This window comes from Sebastes umbrosus, unplaced genomic scaffold (assembly GCF_015220745.1).
Source record: "Sebastes umbrosus isolate fSebUmb1 unplaced genomic scaffold, fSebUmb1.pri scaffold_134_arrow_ctg1, whole genome shotgun sequence".
In the NCBI taxonomy this organism is placed as follows: domain Eukaryota; kingdom Metazoa; phylum Chordata; class Actinopteri; order Perciformes; family Sebastidae; genus Sebastes; species Sebastes umbrosus.
This window is the reverse complement of record NW_023618462.1, coordinates 8257-23256: the sequence shown is the minus strand read 5'-3', so window position 1 is coordinate 23256 and position 15000 is coordinate 8257. Positions and strand designations below refer to the sequence as shown.

General features: G+C 47.4%; 2 protein-coding genes, 1 long non-coding RNA gene and 1 other non-coding gene across 8 annotated transcripts; 3 read left to right on the top strand and 1 right to left on the bottom strand.

Moving 5' to 3' along the window:
• Nucleotides 1–189: 189 nt before the first annotated feature.
• Nucleotides 190–9489, top strand: dkc1 (dyskeratosis congenita 1, dyskerin). 5 transcript variants are annotated; one of them, XR_005205945.1, is made up of 16 exons: nt 190–280; nt 1408–1463; nt 1555–1641; nt 3284–3375; nt 5923–6107; nt 6224–6288; nt 6380–6506; nt 6623–6753; nt 6992–7135; nt 7245–7365; nt 7640–7758; nt 7840–7928; nt 8203–8245; nt 8817–8999; nt 9150–9318; nt 9355–9489. XR_005205945.1 is itself a non-coding variant. In XM_037763010.1 (15 exons), exons 1-15 carry the CDS (start codon nt 265–267, stop codon nt 9213–9215), a joined length of 1539 nt encoding a protein of 512 aa, XP_037618938.1. In that variant the 5' UTR covers nt 190–264; the 3' UTR covers nt 9216–9318. The 5 variants fall into 5 exon arrangements, 1 of the variants encoding a protein (XP_037618938.1); XR_005205943.1 differs by having other exon boundaries at nt 191–280; nt 7840–7943; XR_005205944.1 differs by having other exon boundaries at nt 250–280; nt 1411–1463; nt 7840–7943.
• On the top strand, nt 4014–4900 carry LOC119484295. The gene is made up of 3 exons (XR_005205947.1): nt 4014–4499; nt 4539–4571; nt 4739–4900. It is a non-coding gene; the product is annotated as an uncharacterized LOC119484295 (long non-coding RNA).
• On the top strand, nt 7406–7483 carry LOC119484299. Its single transcript, XR_005205950.1, has one exon. It is a non-coding gene; the product is annotated as a small nucleolar RNA SNORD83 (small nucleolar RNA).
• On the bottom strand, nt 9386–14027 carry LOC119484297 (uncharacterized protein PB18E9.04c-like). Its single transcript, XM_037763014.1, has 2 exons — nt 13640–14027; nt 9386–11893 (listed from the first exon to the last, which is right to left on the bottom strand). Exons 1-2 carry the CDS (start codon nt 14025–14027, stop codon nt 10860–10862), a joined length of 1422 nt encoding a protein of 473 aa, XP_037618942.1. The 3' UTR covers nt 9386–10859.
• Nucleotides 14028–15000: the final 973 nt, after the last annotated feature.

Below are 15000 nucleotides of genomic sequence, written 5' to 3'. Positions count from 1 at the left end.
GGAAGAGGAGGAGCAGAGGAAGAGGAGGAGCAGAGGAAGAGGAGGAGCAGAGAGCAGAGGAGGAGCAGAGGAAGAGGAGGAGCAGAGGAAGAGGAGGAGCAGAGAGCAGAGGAGGAGCAGAGAGCAGAGAGCAGAGGAAGAGGAGGAGCAGAGAGCAGCGGAAGAGGAGGAGCAGAGGAAGAGGAGGAGCAGAGAGCAGAGGAGGAGCAGAGGAAGAGGAGGAGCAGAGAGCAGCGGGCAGTGAGCTCAGTCTCTCAGAGGAAGATGGCGGAGACGGAAGGTGAGCTGCTGAACTCTCTACTCTGTTTAATCTGTTTAATCTGTTTAATCTGGGCTGCTCCTCTAACCGTCCCGCTGGGTGGTTCTGGTCCCGCTGGGTGGTTCTGGTCCCGCTGGGTGGTTCTGGTCCCGCTGGGTGGTTCTGGTCCCGCTGGGTGGTTCTGGTCCCGCTGGGTGGTTCTGGTCCCGCTGGGTGGTTCTGGTCCCACCAGACTCGGTGGAGCAGAACAGTGGTTTGTAGCTGTGTGGTTCCGTGAGGAGGTCCAGACTCGGTTTAGAGGTCCAGTCTCGTGTTGTAGTCGTGCTCGTGAGTTCGGCGCGTGTTTCCGGTCCCAGCAGCAGTACTGAGGGTCCTGTTAGAGGCCCAGAGGCCTGCTCACGTTGCCCCGGCAGGACGCACCATGAGGCGGCCTCATCCAGCCAGAGACCCGGCCTCCGGGTCCTGGTTCTGGTTCTGCAGGAGCAGTTGGAGACCCGTTTCAGCAGCTTCACCGTTAATGTGGAACCTGCAGAGTCCAGCTCCTCTGTGTGATCCGCTGCGCTGAACATGCTGCTGCATCATGGGATGTCCTGTTAGCATGTTAGCATCTGATGCTAACAACCGGCCACGTGTTGTCGGAGAGCCACGTGGGCTGCTGCTCTCACCTCCAACCAGCTATACACCACCTGAACCAGCTATACACCACCTGAACCAGCTATACACCACCTGAACCAGCTATACACCACCTGAACCAGCTATACACCACCTGAACCAGCTATACACCACCTGAACCAGCTATAAACCCACACCTGGAGCATTATAGAAGAGAGTTTAATGTATTTATACAGGTGTGATCTAATAGTGTGTATAGATAGATATATCTATCTAGATAGATATATATATATATCTATCTAGATATATATATATAGATATATATATATATATATCTAGATATATATATATATATATATATATATATAGGTATATATATATATATATATATATATATATATATATATAGATATATATATATCTCGCGGTGTGATCTAATAGAGCATGGACTGTCAGGTAACCTGCAGAGAGTGAAGATCTACAGAGTGTTTTCTACTCCAGCTGACGGTGTGTGTGTCTCTGTGTGTGTGTTTCAGCAGCGTCGGTGAAGAAGAAGAAGAAGGTGAAGAAAGTCAGTGAAGAAGAAGTCGGGGTGAGTGTGATGAAGAAGATGATGTTGGTTGTTGTGTCTCCGTCCCGCTGAACGATGAAGATGAAGACAATGGTTGGTTTTGTGTTAACAGGAGATCCAGCAGAGCGGAGACTTCTTCATCCAGCCGGAGTCTAAAGTCGCTTCTCTGGACACGTCCCAGTGGCCTCTGTTACTGAAGGTACTCAATCACACCTGTTATCACACCTGCTATCACACCTGCTATCTCACACCCGATCACACCTGAAACTGAAGTCACCTGTCTGTCACTGATCAGACACCTGGGTGATAATAATAATCCTATAAATGTATAAAGACGAGTCGTCAGCGTGTGAAGTGATGAAGATGTTGGACGAGTCGTTAGCGTGTGAAGTGATGAAGATGTTAGACGAGTCGTCAGCGTGTGAAGTGATGAAGATGTTGGACGAGTCGTTAGCGTGTGAAGTGATGAAGATGTTGGACGAGTCGTCAGCGTGTGAAGTGATGAAGATGTTGGACGAGTCGTCAGCGTGTGAAGTGATGAAGATGTTGGACGAGTCGTCAGCGTGTGAAGTGATGAAGATGTTAGACGAGTCGTTAGCGTGTGAAGTGATGAAGATGTTAGACGAGTCGTTAGCGTGTGAAGTGATGAAGATGTTAGACGAGTCGTTAGCGTGTGAAGTGATGAAGATGTTAGCGTGTGAAGTGATGAAGATGTTGGACGAGTCGTCAGCGTGTGAAGTGATGAAGATGTTAGACGAGTCGTTAGCGTGTGAAGTGATGAAGATGTTAGACGAGTCGTTAGCGTGTGAAGTGATGAAGATGTTAGACGAGTCGTTAGCGTGTGAAGTGATGAAGATGTTAGACGAGTCGTTAGCGTGTGAAGTGATGAAGATGTTGGACGAGTCGTTAGCGTGTGAAGTGATGAAGATGTTGGACGAGTCGTTAGCGTGTGAAGTGATGAAGATGTTGGACGAGTCGTTAGCGTGTGAAGTGATGAAGATGTTGGACGAGTCGTTAGCGTGTGAAGTGATGAAGATGTTAGACGAGTCGTTAGCGTGTGAAGTGATGAAGATGTTAGACGAGTCGTTAGCGTGTGAAGTGATGAAGATGTTAGACGAGTCGTTAGCGTGTGAAGTGATGAAGATGTTGGACGAGTCGTTAGCGTGTGAAGTGATGAAGATGTTAGACGAGTCGTTAGCGTGTGAAGTGATGAAGATGTTGGACGAGTCGTCAGCGTGTGAAGTGATGAAGATGTTAGCGTGTGAAGTGATGAAGATGTTGGACGAGTCGTTAGCGTGTGAAGTGATGAAGATGTTAGATGAGTTGTTAGCGTGTGAAGTGATGAAGATGTTAGCGTGTGAAGTGATGAAGATGTTAGATGAGTTGTTAGCGTGTGAAGTGATGAAGATGTTAGCGTGTGAAGTGATGAAGATGTTAGCGTGTGAAGTGATGAAGATGTTAGACGAGTCGTCAGCGTGTGAAGTGATGAAGATGTTAGCGTGTGAAGTGATGAAGATGTTAGACGAGTCGTCAGCGTGTGAAGTGATGAAGAAGTTTATCCATTCTCTGAGCGGCTCGTCTCAGTCGCAGTCGTTGCCTCCACTCCCGTTCTGGGGGCGGGGCCTCTCGGGCGCGGTACCGGCGTCGCTCCGGCGTTTTGCCGTAGCGACCCAAAACCGCCCGGAGAGTTCGACTTGACCCGACCGCCGCCGAGACGATTTAACTGTTCTGATCACACGACGGCGTTAAACGTTAGCCCGACGGTTTATCGTCTTCGGACAGGAAGTGAACAAACCAACGAAGAAGTCGTCTCGTTTTACATTTAATTTTGTTTCCTGCAGAATTTTGATAAACTGAACATCCGGACGGCTCATTACACTCCTCTACCTCACGGCAGCAACCCGCTGAGGAGGAGCATCCAGGACTATGTCAGGTACGCTACGCTAACATGCTAACACATCAGGACTATGTCAGGTACGCTAACACGCTAACACATCAGGACTATGTCAGGTACGCTACGCTAACACGCTAACACATCAGGACTGTCAGGTACGCTAACACGCTAACACATCAGGACTGTCAGGTACGCTAACACGCTAACACGCTAACACATCAGGACTGTCAGGTACGCTACGCTAACACGCTAACACATCAGGACTGTCAGGTACGCTACGCTAACACGCTAACACATCAGGACTGTCAGGTACGCTAACACGCTAACACATCAGGACTGTCAGGTACGCTAACACGCTAACACGCTAACACATCAGGACTGTCAGGTACGCTAACACGCTAACACATCAGGACTGTCAGGTACGCTACGCTAACACGCTAACACATCAGGACTGTCAGCTACGCTAACACATCAGGACTATGTCAGCTACGCTAACACGCTAACACACCAGGACTATGTCAGGTACGCTACGCTAACACGCTAACACATCAGGACTATGTCAGGTACGCTAACATGCTAACACATCAGGACTATGTCAGCTACGCTAACACGCTAACACACCAGGACTATGTCAGGTACGCTACGCTAACACGCTAACACATCAGGATTATGTCAGGTACGCTAACATGCTAACACATCAGGACTATGTCAGGTACGCTACGCTAACACGCTAACACACCAGGACTATGTCAGGTACACTACGCTAACATGCTAACACACCAGGACTATGTCAGGTACACTACGCTAACATGCTAACACACCAGGACTATGTCAGGTACGCTACGCTAACACGCTAACACATCAGGACTATGTCAGGTACGCTAACATGCTAACACATCAGGACTATGTCAGGTACGCTACGCTAACACGCTAACACATCAGGACTATGTCAGGTACGCTACGCTAACACATCAGGACTATGTCAGGTACGCTACGCTAACACATCAGGACTGTCAGGTATGCTACGCTAACATGCTAACACATCAGGACTATGTCAGGTACGCTACGCTAACACGCTAACACATCAGGACTATGTCAGGTACGCTACGCTAACACATCAGGACTGTCAGGTACGCTACGCTAACACATCAGGACTATGTCAGGTACGCTACGCTAACACGCTAACACATCAGGACTGTCAGGTACGCTACGCTAACACATCAGGACTATGTCAGGTATGCTACGCCAACACATCAGGACTATGTCAGCTACGCTAACACATCAGGACTATGTCAGCTACGCTAACACACCAGGACTATGTCAGGTACGCTACGCTAACACGCTAACACATCAGGACTGTCAGGTACGCTACGCTAACACGCTAACACATCAGGACTGTCAGGTACGCTACGCTAACACGCTAACACATCAGGACTATGTCAGGTACGCTACGCTAACACATCAGGACTGTCAGGTACGCTACGCTAACACATCAGGACTATGTCAGCTACGCTAACACATCAGGACTATGTCAGCTACGCTAACACATCAGGACTATGTCAGCTACGCTAACACGCTAATACACCAGGACTATGTCAGGTACGCTATGCTAACACGCTAACACATCAGGACTGTCAGGTATGCTACGCTAACACGCTAACATATCAGGACTATGTCAGGTACGCTACGCTAACACGCTAACATATCAGGACTATGTCAGGTACGCTATGCTAACACGCTAACATATCAGGATTGTCAGGTACGCTACGCTAACACGCTAACACATCAGGACTATGTCAGGTATGCTATGCTAACATGCTAACACATCAGGACTATGTCAGGTATGCTATGCTAACATGCTAACACATCAGGACTATGTCAGGTATGCTACGCTAACATGCTAACACATCAGGACTATGTCAGGTACGCTACGCTAACACATCAGGACTGTCAGGTATGCTACGCTAACATGCTAACACATCAGGACTATGTCAGGTACGCTACGCTAACACATCAGGACTGTCAGGTATGCTACGCTAACATGCTAACACATCAGGACTATGTCAGGTATGCTACGCTAACATGCTAACACATCAGGACTATGTCAGGTATGCTACGCTAACACATCAGGACTATGTCAGGTATGCTACGCTAACACGCTAACACATCAGGACTATGTCAGGTATGCTACGCTAACACATCAGGACTATGTCAGGTATGCTACGCTAACACGCTAACACATAAGGACTATGTCAGGTATGCTACGCTAACACATCAGGACTATGTCAGGTATGCTACGCTAACACGCTAACACATCAGGACTATGTCAGGTATGCTACGCTAACACATCAGGACTATGTCAGGTATGCTACGCTAACACGCTAACACATAAGGACTATGTCAGGTATGCTACGCTAACACGCTAACACATCAGGACTATGTCAGGTATGCTACGCTAACACGCTAACACATCAGGATTATGTCAGGTACGCTACGCTAACATGCTAACACATCAGGACTGTCAGGTGACCTGCAGATTAATGCTAAGATAATATGCTAACAGGAAGCTGTTCTACTTCCTGTCAGGTCGGGTTTCATCAACCTGGACAAGCCGGCGAACCCGTCATCTCACGAGGTGGTGGCGTGGATCCGGAGGATCCTGCGCGTGGAGAAGACGGGTCACAGCGGGACGCTCGACCCGAAGGTCACCGGCTGTCTGATCGTGTGCGTGGATCGAGCCACGCGGATGGTCAAGTCCCAGCAGAGCGCCGGTAAGCGATGACCACTTCCTGTTTGTGGTGTAGTCAGAGTGTCTCCGCCCGGCCGGCGGGCTGAGAGCACATTAAAACCCAGCGCCCCCCCTCACTACTCTCTGTGTGTGTTGCAGGTAAAGAGTATGTGGGGATCGTTAGGCTGCACAACGCCATCGAGAGCGAGCACACGCTGGCCCGGGTGAGTCCCACCACTTCCTGCTGTATTAGTGTTATTGATTATTATGGTCTGTTTAGTCGGTGACCGGCGCTGACTCGGTTCATGTCTGCAGGCGTTGGAGACGCTGACCGGCGCTCTGTTCCAGCGGCCGCCGCTCATCGCCGCCGTCAAACGACAACTGAGGGTCCGAACGGTCTACGAGAGCAAACTGATAGAATACGACCCTGAGAGGAGGCTAGGTAAGATCTATAATCAATACACACCTAGCAATGATCAATAATCACTTATCAGTAATCGATACGCAGCTATCTGCGATCGATACGATGATGTCATCGGTCACGTGACTGTGTTTCAGGGATCTTCTGGGTGAGCTGCGAGGCGGGAACCTACATCCGGACTCTGTGCGTCCACCTGGGCCTGATGCTCGGGGTCGGAGGTCAGATGCAGGAGCTGAGGAGAGTCCGGTCCGGCGTGCTGGGAGAGAAGGTCAGCCTCACTTCCTGTGATGTCATGATGTCATCCTCCAGGTGTTGAGTCCAGGCCGGCTGCTCGGTGCCGGGCTGGTAATGAAACTCTGGAACAGGAAGCTGCAGCAGAGACACAGATTACATCATCTGTAGACACTGTGGAGCCTCCACGCTGCTGACATCACCATGACATCACACCCACTGCTGACATCACCATGACGTCATCATTTCATATATATATATGTGTGTGTGTTCAGGACCACATGGTGACGATGCACGACGTGATGGACGCTCAGTGGCAGTTTGACCACAACAAAGACGAGACGTACCTGAGGAGGGTCGTCTTCCCGCTGGAGAAGCTGCTGGTGTCCCACAGACGGCTGGTGATGAAGGACAGCGCTGTGAGTAGTCTTCCTCCTCCTCGCCATCGCCATCATCATCATAATATAGAATATACATATCTAGTTGTGGTTATGGATGCATGACTCCGGACCGCCATCGTGTCTCCAGGTGAACGCCATCTGTTACGGGGCGAAGATCATGCTGCCGGGTGTCCTCCGCTACGAAGACGGCATCGAGATGAACCAGGACATCGTCGTCATAACGACGAAGGGCGAGGCCATCTGCACAGGTGAGACGGCGGGCTGGGGGGGGGGGGGTGTCCAGGATCTGCCACATGATGAGCTGTGTAGCTGCAGTAGCCTTCTGGGCCGTGATGACCTGCTATCTATCACCCTTCTCTGATGGCTCACCTCAACACTAGTGACCCGTCGGTTTACCCTGTCGGTGACCTGTTGGTGACCTCTTAGTGACCCGTTAGTGACCCGTCGGTGACCCGTCGGTGACCCGTTAGTGACCTGTTGTGACCTGGTGAATGACTAATTAACCAGTCCATCCTCCTCCAGGTGTCGCTCTGATGACGACCGCCGTCATCTCCACGTGTGATCACGGCGTGGTGGCGAAGATCAAGAGGGTGATCATGGAGAGAGACACGTATCCTCGGAAGTGGGGTCTGGGACCGAAGGTACGCCGCCGTCGTCCGTCCACGTGGACGATTAACGAGTTGTAACAAAGGTTAAGATATTAACGAGCTGCTTCTCATCAGGCCAGTCAGAAGAAGATGATGATTCAGAAAGGACTCCTGGACAAACACGGCAAGCCCAACGGCAGCACGCCGAGCGACTGGAGGAGCGGGTATGTGGACTACAGGTGAGGGGGCGGGGCCTGTTGCAGGTGAGGGGGCGGGGCCTACAGGTGCAGACAGTTATCCCTCAGTGAGCTGACGTGCTCTCTGAGGGAGTCGCTCTGCTACAGGAAACACTCGGTCTGAGCCGCTTCACTCAGCTGGTAGCTGAGCGGCCGCTCACCTGAGAACAGTGACGTCATCGGGCCGACGGCGATGTCATCAGTTTAAATGTTGAAAGCATAAAAATGTTTGAATATTAAATGTTGTTGTTTTGATTGACAGCGTCTCCAAGGCGACCGAGGAGTCATGTGACACTCCAGCGAAGGTAAAGTCAATCAATGATCACATCTGTGTAAAGTATGACAACATGTAGTACTGCCTACTGCGGAGTACTAGTTAGTACTACTCGATGTACTGGTTAGTACTACTCGATGTACTGGTTAGTACTACTCGATGTACTAGTTAGTACTACTCGATGTACTGGTTAGTACTACTCGATGTACTGGTTAGTACTACTCGATGTACTGGTTAGTACTACTCGATGTACTGGTTAGTACTACTCGATGTACTGGTTAGTACTACTCGATGTACTGGTTAGTACTACTCGATGTACTGGTTAGTACTGCTCGATGTACTGGTTAGTACTGCTCGATGTACTGGTTAGTACTGCTCGATGTACTGGTTAGTACTGCTCGATGTACTGGTTAGTACTGCTCGATGTACTGGTTAGTACTGCTCGATGTACTGGTTAGTACTACTCGATGTACTTCATCTTTACTCCACTGGACCGGAGATAAACCGGCTGGTTGAAAATCATATTATTGAGGTCACATGACCGTGAACCTCATGATGTCGTCCAATCAGAGTCTTTGACCTTTGACCTTTGTGCTCTACAGAGGAAGCGGGAGGCGACGGAGAGCGACGGCGAAGCGACGACGATGCCCAACACTCCGACGGCGGAGGACGGGAAGAAAGAGAAGAAGAAGAAGAAGAAAGAGAAGAGGGTGAAACTGGAGGAGGCGGGGCTCGATGAGACGGGGGCGGAGCCTGATGAGCTGGGGGCGGAGCCTGAGACGGAGGTGAGTCACTGAGTGTTTAAATGATTAATAATGACCTTGTGTTTATACAGTTTTTAGATATGTTAAATATATATATATTCATATTTATAGATGTTAAATGAATATATATTTATTATGTGTATATAATGAAGGTGTGTTTGTGTCCTGCAGGTTGTCGATAGCGCCAAAAAGAAGAAGAAGAAGAAGAAGGTGAAAGACGGCGAGGCGTCGGAGTGACGGTAGCGGATCAACAGGAAGCTGAGACTCCGCCCACTGTCACACCCCCGTGACCACAAAGCATTCTGGGAGTTTTATAACGGACTGCATGGACGCAGGAAGAGAGGAGGAGAGAAGAGGAAGAGGATGAGGAGGAGAGGAAGAGGAGGAGGAGAGAAGGAGGAGGACACTTTTTGTTTTTTATATACATTTTATTGTATTTTTTCTTTCAGCTGTAAATAACTGAACAGGAAGCCTGTTTGTAATTTCAAAATAAAAGTCTTTGTTTTCTGTATTTGTGGCGTCTTCAGAAACATTATGTTCAGATATAAAGACACGTTTAGTCTGGAGGTTAGAACCATAATGGGCAGAACCGGGCCGAGGGAGGAACCTCAGTCTAATTCTGATCGGCCTCACAGCTCATTGGTTAATACCTTCAGAACACAGTCAGAACCAGCGTCTGAGAACCTCTGATGAGCTCGGGCCAATAATGATCCACAGAACCTGTGGTGGTAGAATGTGTGGAAGCAGAACATGTGGTAGTAGAACATGTGGAAGTAGAATGTCTGGTAGAACGTGTGGTAGAACTTTTGGTAGAACATGTGGTAGTAGAATATGTATTAGAACGTCTGGTAGAACATGTGGTAGTAGAATATGTATTAGAACGTCTGGTAGAACATGTGGTAGTAGAATATCTGGCAGAACATGTGGTAAAACTTTTGGTAGAACATGTGGTAGTAGAACGTGTGGTAAAACATTAGGTAGAACATGTTTTAGTAGATTGGTTGTAGAACATGTGGTAGTAGAACATGTATTAGAACGTCTGGTAGAACATGTGGTAGTAGAATATCCGGCAGAACATGTGGTAGTAGAACATGTGGTAGTAGAATGTCTGGTAGAACGTGTGGTGGTAGAACATGTGGTAGTAGAAAGTTTGGTAGTAGAACATTTGTTAGAACATGAGGTAGAATGTGTGGTAGAAAATGTGGTAGAACTTTTGGTAGAACATGTAGTAGAACGTGTGGTAGATTGATTGTAGAACGTGTGTTAGTAGAACATGTGGTAGTAGAAAGTGTGGTAGTAGAACATTTGTTAGAACATGTGGTAGTAGAATGTCTGGTAGAACATGTGGTAGTAGAACGTGTGGTAGAACATGTATTAGAACATGTGGTAGCAGAACGTGTAATAGAACATGTATTAGAACATGTGGTAGCAGACCGTGTGGTAGAACATGTATTAGAACATGTGGTAGAACATGTGGTAGTAGAACATGTAGCAGAACGTGTGGTAGAACATGTGGTAGAACATGTATTAGAACGTGAGGTAGTAGAACATGTGGTAGAACATTTGTTAGAACATGTGGTAGTAGAATATGTATTAGAACGTCTGGTAGAACATGTGGTAGTAGAATATCTGGCAGAACATGTGGTAGAACGTGGTAGTAGAATATCTGGCAGAACATGTGGTAGAACATGTGGTAGTAGAATATCTGGTAGAACATGTGGTAGTAGAACATATGGTAGCAGAACGTGTGGTAGAACATGTATTAGAACGTATGGTAGAACATGTGGTAGAACATGTATTAGAACGTGTGGTAGAACATGTATTAGAACATGTGGTAGAACATTTGTTAGAACATGCAGTAGTAGAACGTGTGGTTAAACATTAGGTAGAACATGTTTTAGTAGAACTTGTAGAACGTGTGGTAGAACATGTGGTAGAACACATGGTAGTAGAACGTGCAGTAGAACATGTGGTAGCAGAACGTGTGATAGAACATGTATTAGAACGTGTGGTAGAACATGTATTAGAATGTGTGGTAGAACGTGTGGTAGAACAGGTGTTGGTAGAACATGTGGTAGTGGAACATGTGGTAGTAGAAAGTTTGGTAGTAGAACATTTGTTAGAACATGTGGAAGTAGAATGTGTGGTAGAACATGAGGTAGAACGTGTGGTAGAAAATGTGGTAGAATTTTTGGTAGAACATGTGGTAGTAGAACGTGTGGTAGAACGTGTGGTAGAACATGTATTAGAACGTGTGGTAGAACGTGTGGTAGAACAGGTGTTAGTAGAACGTGTGGTAGTAGAACGTGTTGTAGAACATGTATTAGAACGTGTGGTAGAACATGTATTAGAACGTGTGGTAGAACAGGTGTTAGTAGAACGTGTGGTAGTAGAACGTGTGGTAGTAGAACGTGTAGTAGAACAGGTGTTAGTAGAACGTGTGGTAGAACAGGTGTTAGTAGAACGTGTGGTAGTAGAACGTGTAGTAGAACAGGTGTTAGTAGAACGTGTGGTAGAACAGGTGTTAGTAGAACGTGTGGTAGAACAGGTGTTAGTAGAACGTGTGGTAGAACAGGTGTTAGTAGAATGTGTGGTAGTAGAACGTGTGGTAGTAGAACGTGTAGTAGAACAGGTGTTAGTAGAACGTGTGGTAGAACAGGTGTTAGTAGAACGTGTGGTAGTAGAACGTGTAGTAGAACAGGTGTTAGTAGAACGTGTGGTAGAACAGGTGTTAGTAGAACGTGTGGTAGAACAGGTGTTAGTAGAACGTGTGGTAGAACAGGTGTTAGTAGAATGTGTGGTAGTAGAACGTGTGGTAGTAGAACGTGTAGTAGAACAGGTGTTAGTAGAACGTGTGGTAGAACTATCAGGCTGCTCTAATAAGTCTCTACAGACTCTCCAGTTGATCCAGAATGCTGCAGCGTGTCCTGACTATAACTAGAGATCATATAACTCCTGTATTAGCTTCTCTGCACTGGCTGCCTGCAAAATCAAGAATAGATTTTAAAATCGTCCTCCTCACCTACAGAGCGCTAAACGGTCCCATCATATCTTAAAGAGCTCATAGTACCCTCCTACCCCACTACAGCGCCCAGAATGCAGCAGGAGCTCATGGTACCCTACTACCCCACTACAGCTCCCAGAATGCAGCAGGAGCTCATAGTACCCTACTACCCCACTACAGCTCCCAGAATGCAGCAGGAGCTCATAGTACCCTACTACCCCACTACAGCTCCCAGAATGCAGCAGGAGCTCATAGTACCCTACTACCCCACTACAGCTCCCAGAATGCAGCAGGAGCTCATAGTACCCTACTACCCCACTACAGCTCCCAGAATGCAGCAGGAGCTCATAGTACCCTACTACCCCACTAGAGCTCCCAGAATGCAGTAGGAGCTCATAGTACCCTACTACCCCACTACAGCTCCCAGAATGCAGCAGGAGCTCATAGTACCCTACTACCCCACTAGAGCTCCCAGAATGCAGCAGGAGCTCATAGTACCCTACTACCCCACTAGAGCTCCCAGAATGCAGCAGGAGCTCATAGTACCCTACTACCCCACTAGAGCTCCCAGAATGCAGTAGGAGCTCATAGTACCCTACTACCCCACTACAGCTCCCAGAATGCAGCAGGAGCTCATAGTACCCTACTACCCCACTACAGCTCCCAGAATGCAGCAGGAGCTCATAGTACCCTACTACCCCACTAGAGCTCCCAGAATGCAGCAGGAGCTCATAGTACCCTACTACCCCACTACAGCTCCCAGAATGCAGCAGGAGCTCATAGTACCCTACTACCCCACTACAGCTCCCAGAATGCAGCAGGAGCTCATAGTACCCTACTACCCCACTACAGCTCCCAGAATGCAGCAGGAGCTCATAGTACCCTACTAGCCCACTAGAGCACTGCGCTCCCAGAATGCAGCAGGGTTACTTGAGGTTCCTAGAGTCTCCAGTAGTAGAATGGGAGCCAGAGCCTTCAGCTATCAAGCTCCTCTTCTCTGGAACCAGCAGTTCCAGTCCGGGAGGCAGACCCCGTCTCTACATGTCAGAGCAGGCTGAAGACTTTCCTCTTTGATAACGCTGATCCTGAAGCTGCTATAGGCCTCGACTGATGTGTTCAGTTCTAAACACGATGAGACTTATCCTGTCTCTTTGACTTTATTCCACCAAATCAAAGTTGTGCAGCAGAAACTCTGTTGGTGAGATAGAATGGCAGAAAGCAAGATAGTCTCATCCGCTTCTGGTTGTCATGGTAATGAGGATAGCGAAGGTTTTGCTGTTGCAAAAACACGAAGCAGAGACTGGGAGACGGAGTGGAAACAAAACCACTATTCAATTATTCCAGATGAAACATTCCATCATATCTCCAGAAGAAGAGAACTGTTAGACGCTCACAAAGAAGTCTGCAAAGCTTGAATGAACAATGACAAACAGTTCATACATTCCAACACTGATTCATTATCTGGCATAGATAAGATCAATCTGACATTGTTGAACTAATTATTGTCATAATTGACTAAATCCGTCTTAATTGATTTGAGTTTTAAAGCAGCTTTGAATTGAGCTGGGATGGGAACAGACAGTCAGTGACTCAACTTCATCAGCACTCTCCAATACACGGATTGATCAGAGCAAAACACTACATCTTTCTAACGTGCCTTTCACATGGAATGTGGCGAAGCACAGCGGAGCACGCAGCTGAAACCGCTGCAGCTGAACTGAAACTGCTGCAGCTGAACTGAGACTGCTGCAGCTGAACTGAAACTGCTGCAGCTGAACTGAAACTGCTGCAGCTGAACTGAGACTGCTGCACTGAAACTGCTGCAGCTGAACTGAGACTGCTGCAGCTGAACTGAGACTGCTGCAGCTGAACTGAGACTGCTGCAGCTGAACTGAGACTGCTGCAGCTGAACTGAGACTGCTGCAGCTGAACTGGTTGAACTTTTGGCGCAGCGCACTGTGATGTGCGCTGAACCCAGCAGCCAGCGCAGCGCAAACCGCGTTCCATGTGAAAGGCCCATTAGAGATGGTCTCTCTGCAGCTCATTAGCAAATCAGAGATTTCAAGAATAAAGTCGTAATATTATAAAGTAGTAATTTTACGTATTATTGTCTTTTTTCCCGATAAGTTATGACTTTATTCTCATAATATTAAAACTTTTTTGTTCTCATAATATTCTGACTTTATTGTGTAAACCTCAGATGTGTTTTCCCTCAATGTGGCCCTAATACTCCGTAGTCCATTGTCTCTTTGGCCCTCACTGCATTAGACTGATATACTATATACTGAGACTATAAACTGAGTTACCTTCATCATAATGATCATAATGATCATAATGATCACATGATCATTATGATCATTATGATCATGTGAACATGTGATCATTATGATCACATGTTTTCATGTTTTGATGTTCTGCGGCTCCAGACAGATTGTTTTTTTTTGTTGCCTAAAATGTCTTTTTGGACAGTACAGGTTGCTGAGCCGGCTCTAGAGGGCTGTGTTGGAATAAAGTGGTATACATCAGCAGAGGAACCCCTCCCCCCCCTCCATCTGAAAAAATGTTATAAAAAAATAAAAAGATATATATATATATATAAATATATGTTTTGCATTTGTTTTTAAATGTGAGGTTCTACAGATAAAACATCCTTTAGTTGTGGATTCAGCAGCCTCATTTAGGAGGAGGTCAACCCTCAAATCCCGCGAGATTTAGAACGAAATTCAGACCCGCGAGGTCAAGGGTTCAGCATGGCTCACACACACCTTTAGGAGCAGCTGGCCTTGGAGAGAGACCTCGATGGATGGACGGACCATGGGAAGGACAGGAGGTCCTCAGGTCGCCTGCAGCTCTTCTAGAGGGGGCTTCATTAGTGTGCTGTTGGCTGATGAAAGACTTGCTCTAGTGATGCTTTAAGGCTGGTGAGTTATGTTCTGGCATTTTGGTGGAACTATTCAGCTTTTGCTTATTGCAATATTCTTTACACTTAACTAAAGAAGATTCAGACGTTTCATGTCA

Excerpts from the sequence above, each read along its gene's own strand:
- dkc1 (XM_037763010.1), top strand. Across the intron at positions 6,289-6,379 it reads GCGAGCACACGCTGGCCCGG|GCGTTGGAGACGCTGACCGG; the intron begins GTGAGTCCCACC and ends TCATGTCTGCAG. Across the intron at positions 7,944-8,202 it reads AGCGGGTATGTGGACTACAG|CGTCTCCAAGGCGACCGAGG; the intron begins GTGAGGGGGCGG and ends TTTGATTGACAG.
- LOC119484297 (XM_037763014.1), bottom strand. The coding sequence starts at position 14,027 with ATGAGCTGCAGAGAGACCATCTCTAATGGGCCTTTCACATGGAACGCG. Across the intron at positions 11,894-13,639 it reads CGCCACATTCCATGTGAAAG|CATTCTGGATCAACTGGAGA; the intron begins GCACGTTAGAAA and ends GACACGCTGCAG.